This window comes from Antechinus flavipes, chromosome 3 (genome assembly GCF_016432865.1).
Source record: "Antechinus flavipes isolate AdamAnt ecotype Samford, QLD, Australia chromosome 3, AdamAnt_v2, whole genome shotgun sequence".
NCBI lineage: Eukaryota > Metazoa > Chordata > Mammalia > Dasyuromorphia > Dasyuridae > Antechinus > Antechinus flavipes.
In genome coordinates this window covers 624,304,456-624,319,343 of record NC_067400.1, presented here as the reverse complement: position 1 = coordinate 624,319,343, position 14,888 = coordinate 624,304,456, and the positions used below count along the sequence as shown (strand labels likewise).

The window sequence follows — 14,888 nt, the reverse complement described above, 5'->3', positions numbered from 1 at the left end:
GTTTGTTGGGGCATCTCAGCCATGTGCTCGTCCCTCCTAGGCACAGATGTGGGCTCCTCCCTCCCTCCCGGGGCCACCTCGTGCAGCGCTCCTTCCCTCTCAGGGCCACAGGTGTGCCCCTCCCTCCCTCCTGGGGCCACCTCGTGCAGCGCTACTTCCCTCCCGGAGCCACAGGTGCACCCCTCCCTCCTTCCCGGGGCCACCTCGTGCAGCGCTCTTTCCCTCTCGGGGCCACAGATACGCCCCTCCCTCCCTCCTGGGGCCACCTCCTGCAGCGCCCCCTCCCTTCTGGGACTACCTCGTGCAGCGCCCTCTCCCTCCCGGGGCCCCCTTGTGCAGCACCCCCTCCCTCCCGGGGCCACCTCGTGCAGCGCTACTTCCCTCCCGGAGCCACAGGTGCACCCCTCCCTCCCTCCTGGGGCCACCTCGTGCAGCGCCCTCTCCCTTCCGCGACTACCTCCTGCAGCGCCCTCTCCTTCCCGGGGCCACCTCGTGCAGCGCCCCCTCCCTCCCGGGGCCCCCTCGTGCAGCGCCCTCTCCCTCCCGGGGCCCCCTCCTGCAGCGCCCCCTCCCTCCCGCCGGGGCAGAGACGAGCGCCCCTCCCTCCCGGGGTGAGACGGTGCAGCGCCCCCTCCCTCCCGGGGCCCCCTCCTGCAGCGCCCCTTCCCTCTCGGGGCTACAGGTGCACCCCTCCCTCCCTCCCGGGGCCCCCTCCTGCAGCGCCCCCTCCCTCCCGCCGGGGCAGAGACGAGCGCCCCTCCCTCCCGGGGTGAGCCGGTGCCGCGCTCCCTCCCTCCCATCGGGCCGCGCTCCCGCACGCTCGGTCCCGGCACAGATGTGCATCTCCTCCTCCTGGGGGCAGAGTTCTGCGCGCCTCGCCCCGTCCCCGCCTCCCGGGGGGAGGTCCGGAGGAGGCAGGCCGGCGAGGGCTGGATGTGACGGAGCCGGTTCTGGGCCGGCTGGGCAGGGCCGCGGAGGGTGAGGCCCGAGGCCAATGCCGAGACAGCAAGGAGACATGGCGGGGCCCGGGAAGGCGCAGGTACTGGTCCGGTCCCTTACGGGAGCCCCGGGCCCGGAGCGGCCCGCTATGCCTGGGTCTGTGCAGGAGCGAGGGGCCCAGAACGCCGGGTCCTCGTGGAAGGGGGTGGATCTGCCGGCGCCGATGCCGGGACCCGGGAGGGAGCGGGGCTGGCGCGGGACCCCTGGGGCCCCCAGAGGGCGTGGATGCCGGTCTCTGGGAGGGGGCGGGGCCGGCGCCTGGGGCCCCCCAGAATCAGGGAATGGATCCGAGGGGGCTTGGACGTCTGGGTCCCCTGCCGACTGATGGAGGTTGGGGGAGGGGCCCCCCGAGGAAGCCAGGGGGACTGTCGGGAGACCAGGTTGCCCGAGCGTTCCGGGTCTCAGCCTGCGTCCGCACCCCCTTCCCCAGAGGTGGATCCCACGAATCTTCAAGAAGAAAATTTGTACAACCTTTGTGGCCGATCTCAGTAGCCCTGGGTAAGGCTGAACCCGGGAATCCCGAGCCCCCCACCTGTTGCTCTCCCGTCAGGGAACTGCCGGACCCCGGGATTAGCGGGCACTCAGTGCTGGATAGGAGCTGGTGCTTTTGCAGCTGCCTCTGGATCCCCGCGTTTCCAACCTGAGGGCTCCCTGTCCCCAAGTCTCCAAGTCCGAGGGTCTCCAAGTTTCCATGTCTGAGGGTCCCCAAGTCCGAGGGTCCCCAAGTCTCCAAGTCTGAGGGTCCCCAAGTCTCCAAGTCCGAGGGTCCCCAAGTCTCCAAGTCTGAGGGTCCCCGGGTCTCCAAGTCCGAGGGTCCCCAAGTCCCCAAGTGCGAGGGTCTCCAAGTCTCCAAGTCTGAGGGTCCCCAAGTCTCCAAGTGCGAGGGTCTCCAAGTCTCCATGTCCGAGAGCCCCAGGTCCCCACGTCTCCAAGTCTGAGGGTCCCCAAGTCAGAGGGTCCCCGGTCGCCCCCTCTACCCCACGCAGGGGCAACCGATGCCAGTGTGGCCGGAATCGGAAGTATCACCCCGCCGTGGCCGTGGAAGACGCCTTCGGGGCCTCGGTGGTCACTGTGTGGAACGGCGACGCCCACACCACGGAGCATCCCACCGATGCCTACGGGGACCTGGACTTCCACGGCACCGGCCAGAGTTTCAGCAAGGTGCCGCTGCCCGGGGGGGCCAGGGCCTTGGGGGGGGCCACTGGACGAGCTTGGGGGGGTGGGAGAGGAGGCGGCAGGGGCGGGGGTGAGCGCCCCGGCTCTGTCTCCCTGAGCAGTTCATTCGGCTGTCGGACCGGACAGACCCGGCGGCGGCCTACGCCCTGGTCACCCGCACCTGGGGCTTCCCGGCCCCCAACCTGGTGGTGTCTGTGCTGGGGGGCTCCGCAGGCTCCAAGCTGCAGCCCTGGCTCAGGGACCTGCTGCGGCAAGGCCTGGTGAGGGCCGCCCTCAGCACCGGTGAGCCGCCTCCCACCCCGGGAGTCCCTCCTCCGCCCCGCTCCCGGCCCCGCGGTGCCCCAGGGTCCAGCCTCTGGCCTCCCTATCCCGCCCCTACCTGGCCCCCGCACACAGTCGCGGCCCTGCTTCCAGATGGGCTCGGGCCGTCCCGGGGGAGCTGGGGGGGAGCTGGGGGGGAAGCGCCCCGGGCCCTCTCAGCCCCGCCCCGCCCCTGCCCCTGAATGGCTCAGAGCATCCCCGGGGGTGTGAGTCTGGGAGTCTGTCTCCGAGTGTCTCCGAGTGTCCCTGGGGGTCTCCGTCTCTGTCTCTGGGCCAGCGCCCGCGGCCCGGCCCTGAGCCCGGGCCCCGCGGCCCTCTTCCCGCCAGGGGCCTGGATCATGACCGGGGGGCTGCACACGGGCATCAGCCGGGACGTGGGGGTGGCGGTGCAGGACCACAACATGGCGGGCTCGGGCTCCACCAAGGTGGTGGCCATGGGCGTGGCCCCCTGGGGGGTGGTTCGGCACCGGGAGACGCTGATCAACCCTAAGGTGAGGCTCCGCCCCCAACACCTGGTCCTACGCCCGAGGGCTCCCCCAGGGTGGGTGGGGGAGCGCTGGGTCCTGGGGGGGGCGCTCTGCTCCTGGGGGGGGGGGCTCTGCTCCTGGGGGGGGTTCTGCTCCTGGGGGGAGGAGCGCTGGGTCCGGGGGGGGGGCTCTGCTCCTGGGGGGGGGCTCTGCTCCTGGGGGGAGGAGCGCTGGGTCCGGGGGGGGGGCTCTGCTCCGGGGGGGGGGGGCTCTGCTCCTGGGGGGGGGCTCTGCTCCTGGGGGGAGGAGCGCTGGGTCCTGGGGGGGGGGGCCTCTGTGCCGCCTCAGCGCTGCCTGGGGGCGGGGCTCAGGAGCGGGGAGAGCCGAAGGGAGCCCGGGGCTCTGACCGCGGGGTCCCGGCCCAGGGCGTGTTCCCGGCCCGCTACTACTGGCAGAAGGACCTGAAGGACGGCACCCAGTGCCCGCTGGACTATAACTACTCGGCCTTCTTCCTGGTGGATGACGGGACCTACGGCATCTTCGGGGGCGAGACGCGCTTCCGGGCCAAGCTGGAGTCCTACATATCCAGGCAGAAGACTGGGATTCGAGGTGAGCCCCAACCCGGGGGGGGGGGGGAGGGGGCGGGCACCGCTTCGGGGGCTGCAGGGGTTCCGAGCTCTCCCCGCTGTCCCCTCAGGCACCGGCATCGACATCCCGGTCCTGCTGCTGCTCATTGACGGCAATGAAAGCATGCTACAGGTACGGGGGGGGGGCTCCCCGGGAAGCACGTTCTGGGGCGGGGCTCCCCCTCCCAGGGGCAGAAGCGGGACCCGCGGGCCTGGACGGGGCCAGGCTGTGGGCAGGGTCTGACCCGGGGGGTGGGAGCTAAGGACCCGCAATCCCCAGCGCGTGGAAGACGCCACCCACGCTCAGCTGCCTTGCCTGCTGGTGGCTGGTTCCGGGGGCGCTGCCGACTGTCTCGCCGAGATCCTGGGGGAAGCCACGGCCGTCAGGGACTCCTCCTCCTCCTTCATGACCCACAGCGCGGGAATCATTGAACGGATCCGGCGCTTCTTTCCCAAGGGTGATCTTGAAGCCCTGGGGGCGCAGGTAGGAGGGCTGGGGGCTCAGGGAGGAGGGCTGGGGGCTCAGGGAGGAGGGCTGGGGGCTCAGGGAGGAGGGCTGGGGGGTCAGGGAGGAGGGCTGGGGGCTCAGGGGAGGAGGGCTGGGGGCTCAGGGAGGAGGGCTGGGGGCTCAGGGAGGAGGGCTGGGGGCTCAGGGAGGAGGGCTGGAGGACTCAGGGAGGAGGGCTGGGGGCTCAAGGAGGAGGGCTGGAGGACTCAGGGAGGAGGGCTGGGGGCTCAGGGAGGAGGGTTGAGGGACTCATGGAGGATGGGCTGGGAACCTATACAACTGAGCTCTGTGCCCATTGCACGACCTGGAACTGCATTTCTGTCCTGAATGTTCCGCCATTCGGTTCTCAGCCCCCCGAAGGCGCCCACCGGCTCTGACCAGGTGTAGGAATAAAACCCAGCCCGACTCCTGGGAGGTGCGGAGAGCCTGCCCCTTCCCTGGGGCCCCGGGGTGAGCCCGAGCCCAGCAGAGGCGCGGGAACAAAGGCCTTGGCTCAGGCGCCTTCCCTTGGGTCTGTCGCAGGTGGAGAGGATCATGACGCGCCGGGAGATGCTGACCGTCTACTCGTCCGAGGACGGGCCTGAGGAGTTCGAGACTGTGGTGCTGAGGGCCCTGGTGAAGGGTGAGGAGCTCCTGCCCCCCTCCCCCCGCCCAAGGAGGCCACAGTCCCCACTGTGCGCCGTGTCCCTCCTGGCGTCTCACCCCGAGGGGCCCCCTCTGTGCTCGCGCTCCCCCTCTCTGAGCTCTCGCCGTTAATGGTGCTGTTGATGGAACCCCTGGCGAAGGGCCCCGGCCCACTAATCGGAGCAGCCTTCTGCACAGGAGGCGTGAGAGGGCCCGACACCGGCCGCCACGCTTCCTGCGGTCGCCCGCTGCTCGGGGCCAGGGGCCGGCGGCCGGACTGACCCCCTCCTCCCTCTCCTTCTCCACAGCCTGCGGCAGCTCAGAGGCATCCGCGTACATGGACGAGTTACGTCTGGCCGTGACCTGGAACCGCGTGGACATTGCGCAGAGCGAGATCTTCCGAGGGGACATCAAGTGGAAGGTGGGGGGAGGGAGATGGAATGGGGGGACACGAGTGGACAGGGGTCTGTCTGGGGGGCCTGATGGGCGCATTCCGGTCCCTGGCCCTTGTCGGCTCCGTCCATCTCCGTATCCCCGGTCTGCTCTTCTCTATGTGTCTGTCCGTCCCCTGCCCGTCTTTCTGTCGGCTCCCTGTCCCTTCTCCAGTCTGCCTGTCCCCCTCCTTCCGTCTGTCTGTCCTTGGACGTGTCCCTAGCCCGTGCCCAGCTCCCTCCGCCATCTGTCCTTCTCCCACCTGCCTGCTTCCCTGTCCCCACTCTGTCCCTCCTCCATCTCCTTCCTCTGTCCCCCTCCCTCTGTCCCTCCTCCATCCCCTTCCTCTGTCCCCCTTCCTCTGTCCCTCCTCCATCCCCTTCCTCTGTCCCTCCTCCATCCCCTTCCTCTGTCCCCCTTCCTCTGTCCCTCCTCCATCCCCTTCCTCTGTCCCTCCTCCATCCCCTTCCTCTGTCCCTCCTCCATCTCCTTCCTCCATCCCTCCTCCCTCGCCCCCTTTCTGCCCCCCTCCCCTGTCCCGTGCCCCCCCTTAGCTGACGGCCTGTGCCCCCCTTTGCAGTCCTCCCACCTGGAGGCCTCCCTCCAGGATGCTCTGGTGAACGACCAGCCGGAGTTCGTGCGCCTGCTCATCTCCCGGGGCCTGAGCCTCGGCTCCTTCCTGTCCCCGGCCCGGCTGGGCCAGCTCTACGCCACGGCCCCCTTGGGCTCGCTGCTGCGACACCTGCTGGACCGGATAGCGCCCGTTTCCGCGGCCGACGGAGGCCGCAAGGAGCCCCCCGCCCCGGGCGTGCCCCCGACCTCCCCGCTGCGGGACGTGTACCTGCAGGACGTGGGGCGGCTTCTTCACGACCTGCTCGGGACCACCTGCGCGCCCCGGTACCAGGCGGACACCACAGGGGACAGCCTGGAGCCGCCCCCAAGCGGGGGCCGTCGGGAGAACGTAAGGGCGGCCGGTCGGAAACGGGCCTGGGGGGTGGGGCGGCTCTGGGGAGGGTCCCCGCGGGGCGCCGGCCCCCTCTGAGCCGTCTTCCCCTTCCCAGATGTGCCTCCTGACCGACGCCACGTCGGACGCCACCCTCAGGCAGGCCCCCTGGATCGACCTGCTGCTCTGGGCCCTGTTTCTGAATCGGGCTCAGATGGCCGTGTACTTCTGGGAGATGGTGAGGTCTGGGCCTTGGGCCCCGGGGTCCGGGGGGCTCTGGGGCCTCTGACCCTCTGTCCCCCGCAGGGGAGCGATTCTCTGGCCTCTGCCCTGGGTTCCTGCCTCCTGCTTCGCGTCCTGGCCCGCCTGGAGGCCGAGGCTGACGAGACTGCCAAGAGAAAGGAGCTGGCGGCCAAATTTGAGAGCCTCGCCATGGGTACGCTCGGGTCTCGAGGGTCTGGGAGCGGGGCGGGGCCGGAGAGGGGTCCCCTGCTGGGCCCCCAGACTGCGAGGGCTTCCAAGGTCTTTCTGGTGGTTCCTGGACCAGAGATCGGGGACCCCTGGTGCGCAGGGAAGACCCCCACCCTCTGTTTCTCTTCGCCTAGGTCTGTTTTCAGAGTGTCTCCAAAATAGCGAGTCCCGGACCACCCGCCTGCTCCTGCACCGGTCCCCCATCTGGGGAGGGGCCACCTGCCTCCAGCTGGCAACGCAAGGGGACGCGAGGGCCTTCTTCGCCCAGGATGGGGTGCAGGTACGCGGCGCCCGCCGGGCACGGAGCTAGGAGCCCCCCCTTCCCTGCGCACAGTGGGCTTCCTCGGCCGTCTCTGCATTATCTGTCCGGGGAGAAATGGCCGACACTGCGGGGGCGTCAGGCCCGGGGGGGCGAGTTAAAGGGAGAGTGGGGACCACGGGGTCCCCAGAGGCAGAGAAGGGGGGCCTCGCTCCTCAGCACCCCGAGGACCCCCGTGCTGCGAAGGGGAGCACGTAATAAGATCGGCAAGGCAAGCAGGAGCCGGCTTGTGGGAGAAGCGGGCTGTGCCGCGGGAGGGCGCGGGCAGCCCCTCCGGCCACTTCCCGGCTGGGCTTTAGCCCGACGGACACAGGCTGGAGTCTGGGGATCGGAAATTTGAGGGGCCGTGAAGGGCAGCAGGGGGCGCTGCAGGGGATAATGCAGGAAGCAGGAGGGCTCCATGAGTGAGAGTCCGGGGTCCCAGGGGTCCTCGCCCGGAGAGGGAGGGGCCGCCCGGCCGCCGGGGCCGTGAAGGGCTGGGCACACCTGCGTACGGCAGAGTTGGACCCAACTGCTACCGCAACACGAAGGACAGGAAGAAAAATTCGGGTTGGAGGAGGGGGAGACGAAGGCTCAGGTGGGCGTTCACCTGGGGAAGAGCTCCGGAGCAGGGGGGACCCTGGCATCCAAGGCCCCCCGTCAGCTGTCAGTCATCCGCTCAGTCGGTAGGCATTTATTAAGTGCCCGCTGTGTGCCGAGTGCAGCCTTAGCCGCTCGCCAAGCAGTGGCCATACGAGAACGGACAAGGTCGGAGATCCCACCTTCAGCCAGCATGGAGTCCGGAGAGAATCTGAGGGAGGGGGCGAGGGCGGTCCATGGCCACAGCCGGGGGACCCCGTCCGGGCGCCAAGGGCGGGCCGCTCGTCCTCCTGGAGACCGGGGGCGCTTCGGGAGGCCTCGGGCGCCGAGGGAAAACCCCCAGGAAAGGCTTCTGGTGAAACAGAAAGTTCCAGGGAGGCAGGAAGGAGCCCGGAGGTGGGAACTGAGGTCCTGGGGGGTGGAAGAAAGGGGGAAGAGAGAGACGAGACAGGGAGGGAGAGGGGGGAGACGGACAGAGACAAGAGATGGAGGGAGGGGGGAGAGAGACGGACAGAGACAGGGAGGGGGGAGAGAGATAGACAGGGAGGGAGCAGGGAGAGAGACAGAGGAGAGACAAAAGACAGAAAGGAAAGGAGAGGGGGGAGGGAGAGAGACAAAGAAAGGTGAAAGAGACAGAGGAAAAAAACAAGCAGTCAGAGAAGCAGATAAAGGGGGGAAGGGAGAGGGAGAGAGACAGAATCACAGAGAGAGAAGAGAGACAAGCGAGGGAGGCAGAGAGGAGATGGAGGAAGGGAAGGAGGGAGGGGGGAGAGAGCAGAGAAGAAAGAAAAAAAGAAACAGAAGCAGAGACAAATAGACTGAAAGCGACAAAGGAGAGAAAAAGAATAACATGGAGCAGGAGAGCTGAGAATTAGGGGGCGCTTTCCCGCTCCCAGGGGAAAGCCGCCTCGGCCCCCCCGGGGACCTCCCAATGGACGGAGAGGAGCAGTGGGGACCCCGGGCCGGTTTCCAAGGGGCGTTAACACTTGGCGCCCAAAGGGAACCCAGAAAGGTTCAGGCCTCGGTACGAGTGTGAGGAGGGACGGGGCTTTAAAAGTTCTTAGTGAACAAAATCCCGGCAAGGGCCCGAGAGGGCAGACGGTGCCCGGCACTCCCAGGGGGCTTCCCAGGCCTGATTTCGCCCCCGACCACCGGGGAGGGAGGTGCTTTTGTTATCCCCATTTTACGCTTGGGGAAACTGAGGCAGGCGGTGGTGACCTTCGGCCACGGACGGCATCTCCTTTTTTGACCGAAGCTCCAGCCGAGTTTGCTGAGTCTTGGGGGACCGAGATGGGCTTAGCCCCGGGCGGCGTGGGAGGTCTTCCTGGGACCCCCAGGGCCCTAACCCCCATCCCCTGCCCCCAGACGCTGCTGACGGAGAAGTGGTGGGGAGAGATGGACAGCAGCACCCCCGTCTGGGCCCTGCTTCTCACCTTCTTCTGCCCCCTGTTCATCTACACCAACCTCATCACCTTTAGGTGAGTCTCCCCGCGCTGTCCCCGGGGTCTCTGCTTTCCAGCCACCCCGCGGGACCTCCCCGAGCCTCAGTTTCCCCTGATTGCTTCCCTCTGTTCTTCCCCGTACCCAACGCCTGCAGACCCCTGGAGGAGGTGCCGCTGAAGAGAGAACAGTGGGGGCCAAACGTGGATGACGGCGCCGTGGACAGCCCCTCGGGGTGAGCCTGGGCCGGGGGCTTCGGGGGGCCCGTGGGTGGGGGGCCGGGCTCCTGGGTGACCGCCGCCTCGCCCCCGCCCCTGCAGGCTGGGGGACGTCTCGGAGAAGCCGGGGACGGGCACGCCGGCCCGGCCCGGGGCCGCCTGGAGCTGCCTGCGGGACCGGCAGCAGTGGGCGCGCTGCCTGCGGCGCTGGTCCCAGTTCTGGACGGCGCCGGTGACCGTCTTCCTGGGCAACGTGGTCAGCTACCTGCTGTTCCTGCTGCTCTTCGCCCGGGTGCTGCTGCTGGAGATCCGGCCCGCGGCGCCCGGAGCCACCGAGTTCCTGCTCTACGCCTGGGTCTCCACGCTGCTGTGCGAGGAGCTGCGGCAGGGGCTGTCGGGGGGCTGGGGAACCCTCAGCGGGGGCCCCGCACCGGAGCCCGGGAAGGTGCCCCTGCACCGGCGGCTGCACCTCTACCTGGCCGACACCTGGAACCAGTGCGACCTGGTGGCCCTCAGCCTCTTCCTGCTGGGCATCGGCTGCCGGTGCGTGGGCCCGCCCGGTCCCGGGGCCTGGGGGGGGAGGGGTCTGCACCCCAGGGGCGGCCTTCCCCTTCCCGAGCCAGGCCCGCTATTCGGGGGCGTCCTGGGCCCCTCCCATGCCGCCCCTGACCCCTGCTGCCCTGGGCGCTGCGTGCCCCTGGCCCAGGCTCCCAGCACCCCCAAGGGGCCCTGGCCCTCTCGTCACCCCCCCCAAGGGGCCCTGCCCCCCTTGCTGCACCCCCACAAGGGCCCTACCCCCCACACTGCACCCCCACTAAGGGCCCTGCCCCCCACGCTGCACCCCCACTAAGGGCCCTGCCCCCCACGCTGCACCCCCACTAAGGGCCCTGGCCCCTCGCCCCATTCTCCCGCTGTCGGGGAGCCCCTCACCCCAGGACCGGGCACAGGGGCTTCTCGGGCGGCAGCTTTGCCCTCCCTCGCCCGCAGGCTGATCCCGGGGCTGTACCAGCTGGGCCGGGCCGTGCTCTGCCTGGACTTCATGGTCTTCACCCTGCGCCTCCTGCACATCTTCACAGTCAATAAGCAGCTCGGACCCAAGATCGTGATCGTGAACAAGATGGTGAAGTGGGGGAGGGAGGGAAGGAGGGGGGGAGTGGAGGGAGGGGGGGAGGGGGGAGAGGACACGGGGGCAGCTGCTGGCTCCCGGACCCTCGCTCACCCCCAGCCCCCTTCCCGGTCCTGCAGATGAAGGACGTCTTCTTCTTCCTCTTCTTCCTGGGCGTGTGGCTCGTGGCCTATGGCGTGGCCACCGAGGGGCTGCTCCGGCCGCAGGACCGCGACCTGTTTGCCATCCTGAGGCGCGTGTTTTACCGGCCCTACCTGCAGATCTTCGGCCAGGTGCCCCAGGCGGACATGGACGGTGAGCAGGCCCTCGAGGTCCCCCGCCCGGCCCCCCTCCCCCCGGGCCCCGGCCCTGACGGACTCTCTGCCCCCAGTGACCCTGATGCAGCAGGAGAACTGCTCGCAGGAGCTGGGGTCGTGGGCCCAGCCCCCCGGGAGCCCGTCCGGCTCCTGCGTCTCCATCTACGCCAACTGGCTGGTGCTGCTGCTCCTGGTCATCTTCCTGCTGGTGGCCAACGTGCTCCTGCTCAACCTTCTCATCGCCATGTTCAGGTGCCGGGCCGGTGACCCCTGACCCCTGACCCTCCACCCCGGGAGCTCCCCTTCTGAGATCCCTCTCGGTGCCGCCTCCTCTCCCCGCCCATCCCCCCTTCGGTCTCCGTGCTCCCCATTCGCCTTCGCTGCCCCGTGGGCCTGCCAGGGAGCACCCGGCTCCGGATCCCCCATCCACCCGCCTGGGCCTTCTTTAAGGCTCTAGTCAAACACATCCTGTTGTCCTTTGTCCGGGGACCCCCTGACCCGGCCCCCCAACTGTCACCTCCTGTGCCTCCTGACTCTGAAGGACCCACGGGGCCGGTCTCCCTAAGGGGCCCGTGCCTCAGTTTCCCCGCTCCCCCACTGCCTCCCTCGTGGCAGCCCTAGCGCTCCGCCGTACCGAGACCCTCCGAGGCCCCGCCATCGTGCTAGCCCCCCGAGTCCTTTTGGGGGGGTCAGTGCTTCCTGGCGCCCTCATGGGCTCCCACGCTCGGGTAGCAATGCAAGGCAGGTGAGTGCCGGCCACGCCCAGGGCCGACGGTCCTCCCGGCTCCTCCCCCCAGCTGCCGGACAAGAGGCGGTCTGACTGACCGGGGCCTTCCCAGCGGCCTCCGAGGCCCCGCCCTTCCTCGTCTTCTCCCGCTGCCCCCACCCCTTCCCCACTTCTCCTTAGACGTCCCGGCCTCTGCTGGGAGCCCTCCCCGAGCTGCCCCCTTTCCTTGCCCGCGGACCCTCACACAGAACCCCCCGAAGCCCGAGACGTTCTGCGTGGAACCAACATGTCCACGGCCCGCTGACCCCTCCTCCGACTCGGGGGCTTCTCTGTCACCGCGCTGACTGCTCACTCAGAGTAACCTCTGACCCTGCGACCCACGGGTCGGTGACCTATGTTTGTTCCTCGACCCCGAGGAGGTGACCTCTGATGACCTTGACCCATCATCCCACACCCCTCGTGACCTCCGATCCCGACCCCTCCCTGTGGACTCCTGGTCCCTGAGGCCCTGCCTGTCGGTCCCCCAGCCACACCTTCGGGAAGGTGCAGGGGAACAGCGACCAGTACTGGAAGTTCCAGCGCTACGGCCTCATCCGCGAGTTCCACAACCGCCCGGCGCTGCCCCCGCCCCTCATCGTGGTCTCCCACCTCCTCCTGCTGCTGAGCCGCCTGGATCGCCAGCGCCAGCCCCGACGGCAGCGCCCCGCCTCCGAGGAGGCTTCCAGTAAGTTCTGGGGGGCAGGGGCCCGGGGGGCTCCCGGGGGGGCCGGGCCGCGCTCAGCCGCTCGTCCCCCCTCCCCATCCAGGGCTGTACCTGGCCAACCAGGCCGAGGAGCGCGAGCTGCTGACCTGGGAGTCGGTGCAGAAGGAGAACTTCCTCCTGGGCCAAGCCCGGGACAAGAGGGAGAGCGACTCGGAGCGGCTGAAGAGGACTTCCCAGAAGTGAGGGGGGGTCCTGGGGGGAGGGGAGGGGAGGGGAGGAGGGGGGAGGGGAGGGAAGGGAAGAGAGGGATGGGAAGGGAAGGGAAGGGAAGGAAGGGAAGGGAAGGGAAAGTAAGGGAAGGAAGGGAAGGGAAGGAAGGAAGGGAAGGGAAGGGAAGGAAGGGAAAGTAAGGGAAGGAAGGGAAGGAAGGGAAGGAAGGGAAGGAAGGGAAGGGAAGGGAAAGTAAGGGAAGGAAGGGAAGGGAAGGGAAAGAAGGGAAGGAAGGGAAGGGAAGGGAAAGTAAGGGAAGGAAGGGAAGGGAAGGGAAGGGAAAGTAAGGGAAGGAAGGGAAGGGAAAGTAAGGGAAGGGAGGGAAGGGAAGGGAAGGAAAGGAAGGGAAGGGAAAGTAAGGGAAGGGAAAGTAAGGGAAGGGAAAGTAAGGGAAGGAAGGGAAGGGAAAGTAAGGGAAGGGAAAGTAAGGGAAGGAAGGGAAGGGAAAGTAAGGGAAGGAAGGGAAGGGAAAGTAAGGGAAGGGAAAGTAAGGGAAGGGAAAGTAAGGGAAGGAAGGGAAGGGAAGGGAAGGAAGGGAAGGGAAAGTAAGGGAAGGGAAGGGAAGGAAGGGAAGGAAGGGAAAGTAAGGGAAGGAAGGGAAGGGAAGGAAGGGAAAGAAGGGAAGGAAGGGAAGGAAGGGAAGGAAGGGCAGATCTTGGGGGAAGGCTCTTCCCCAACTTCTCTGAGGGGACCCCTGCTCTCCCCCACCTCCCCTCCCACACGCAGGGTAGACACAGCCCTGAAGCATCTGAGTCAGATTCGGGCTTACCAGCAGCGTCTGGTGGCCATAGAGCTGGAGGTGAGAGGTGAAGGGCGGGGGCAGAGGGGGCCTGGGTGCAGCTGGGGAGGGGGCTGCTGGGGAGGGGGCTGGGTGCAGCTGGGGAGGGGGCTGCCGGGGAGGGGGCTGGGTGCATCCGGGCTCTTCTGACCCAGCCCCCCTCCAGGTCCGTCACTGCAGCCAGCTCCTCAGCTGGGTGGTGGAGGCGCTGAAACACTCCCAGCTGATCTCGCCAGTGGAGCCGCCCCCACTCACCCCGGTCAAAGGTCAGCCGCCCCTGCCCCCTCCATGTCGCCCCCAGCCCTTCCTCCCCGTCCTTGTCCAAGGTCCTCTGGCCTCTGTGTCCACTCTGGGTCTCCGTGCTCCTCCCTCTCTCCCCGGTCACTAACACCTTCCTCTCTCCCGCAGAATGAGCCCCTCGGGGATGGACCCAGAGGACTCCCACCCCTTGGAACGCAGGACTCAGGGACACCCCCGGCCCCCCACTCTGGGCCTCCCGTCCGGAAGGACCCTCCCACTCCCGGGGCCTCCCCAGAGACCTTCCATTCCCGCGGCCCCTCCCCACAGGGCCCATCCTGGTCCCCAGGACCACCACCAGGTGCCTCCCCTCATCCCCGGGGGCCCACCCGAGAGTGACCTGCCCCCGGCAGCCAGCCCCCAATCGGGGCAGGAACAAGGCGGGTCCAGAAAGGCCCGGACCCCCGGGACCCCCTCAGGGACCTTCTGCCCACAGCGTCTGAAGGCCGGAAATAAAGAGCCGTTTGTAAGAGCCGGGGGCGCCTCCTTCTTGGGATGGGGCGGGCAGACGGCCGCGGGCGATGCCGGGGGTTTAAGCGCCTGATGGGGTCCGTGGTGGGCACGAGGGGGGGGCTTCCAGCGGCCGAGCCCCGAGCAGCAGGTGCCTGAGGTCCTGCGCGTGGCCTGGGCCGGTGAGTGATGACCTGGAGAGGGGACTGACCACAGACCGTGATACATTAGTGACCAGCCAGGGTCCAGAGACGAGCCCCGACATCGGGTGGGATCGTGTTCGGGCTCACAGCCCCCCACAGAGCAGATGGCCGAGCCGGGGGGGCACCTTGGGCCCCAGTGACCCCTTTCCAGGGCCGTGACTTCCGCCTGATCTCGGAGCCGAAGGGGGAGGAGGCGGCGGGGAAGGGAGAGCACTCCTAATCCGGGGCGTGGGAGCTGCTCTCCCAAAAGTGCGGGACCCTCCCTGACCCCCTGGGGTCCGCCTTGGTTCTGCTCTGTGACTTTCCTGGAGGAACCTGAAAGCGGGACCACGAGCGCTGTGGGGGCTTCTAGTCGGGCAGAGCGTCATCCCCCCGCCCGGTAGTTACGGTCCCTTGGTCACCTCTCCGGCTCACCTGGAGCGCGAGGTCACGAGCCCCCCACATTTGGGCTTCCCCCTAACCGGTGCTCCCCGCTCTCCTGGCAAACCCTCCCCTTCAGGGCCCGCAGGGGGACAAAGTTGGGGCTCCGTGTCCCTTTCGCTTCGGGCTCGGGACGACCACCCTGAGCCAGGGGGTCCCCTTACCCCGAGTCAACATCCTCGGCACCAAGCTCCGGGGCCACTGGAAAGTCGGGCCGGAGCCCCCGCTTCCTCAGGAGCCTTTCTGGGCCGTCTTGGGGAAAAGGTCCCTCCCCGCGGGGGAGAATCCGGTCTTTGCCCAGGTTATCTTCAGGGACCCCTGGCAGGGAGCACGCAACGTCAGGGCGGCTCTTCGCCCTCAGCCAGTCAGCGAACATCTATTAAGTACCTACTGTGTGCAAAAGACAGTCTGACCTCACGGCGCTCGGGGGACGCAGCTGCGGCCGGTCCCAGAAACCTCAGGGCCCGAGAGTCCGAGGCCGAGGGGCGTCATCAG

At 68.4% G+C, this 14,888-nt stretch overlaps 1 protein-coding gene across 1 annotated transcript; it reads left to right on the top strand.

Moving 5' to 3' along the window:
• Nucleotides 1–893: 893 nt before the first annotated feature.
• Nucleotides 894–13,530, top strand: TRPM4 (transient receptor potential cation channel subfamily M member 4). Its single transcript, XM_051989756.1, has 25 exons — nucleotides 894–1,039; nucleotides 1,430–1,497; nucleotides 1,986–2,160; nucleotides 2,277–2,457; nucleotides 2,824–2,987; nucleotides 3,389–3,572; nucleotides 3,661–3,722; nucleotides 3,870–4,073; nucleotides 4,620–4,719; nucleotides 5,030–5,142; nucleotides 5,734–6,114; nucleotides 6,215–6,334; nucleotides 6,403–6,532; nucleotides 6,702–6,847; nucleotides 8,831–8,943; nucleotides 9,063–9,140; nucleotides 9,226–9,666; nucleotides 10,111–10,243; nucleotides 10,369–10,543; nucleotides 10,620–10,797; nucleotides 11,800–11,996; nucleotides 12,079–12,214; nucleotides 12,972–13,044; nucleotides 13,190–13,289; nucleotides 13,432–13,530. Exons 1-25 carry the CDS (start codon nucleotides 995–997, stop codon nucleotides 13,434–13,436), a joined length of 3,702 nt encoding a protein of 1,233 aa, XP_051845716.1. The 5' UTR covers nucleotides 894–994; the 3' UTR covers nucleotides 13,437–13,530.
• The last annotated feature ends 1,358 nt before the right edge of the window (nucleotides 13,531–14,888 follow it).

Coding starts and splice junctions, on each gene's coding strand:
- TRPM4 (XM_051989756.1), top strand. CDS start 995: ATGCCGAGACAGCAAGGAGACATGGCGGGGCCCGGGAAGGCGCAG. Junction 4,074..4,619: donor TTGAAGCCCTGGGGGCGCAG/GTAGGAGGGCTG, acceptor GGTCTGTCGCAG/GTGGAGAGGATCATGACGCG. Junction 12,215..12,971: donor CTGAAGAGGACTTCCCAGAA/GTGAGGGGGGGT, acceptor TCCCACACGCAG/GGTAGACACAGCCCTGAAGC.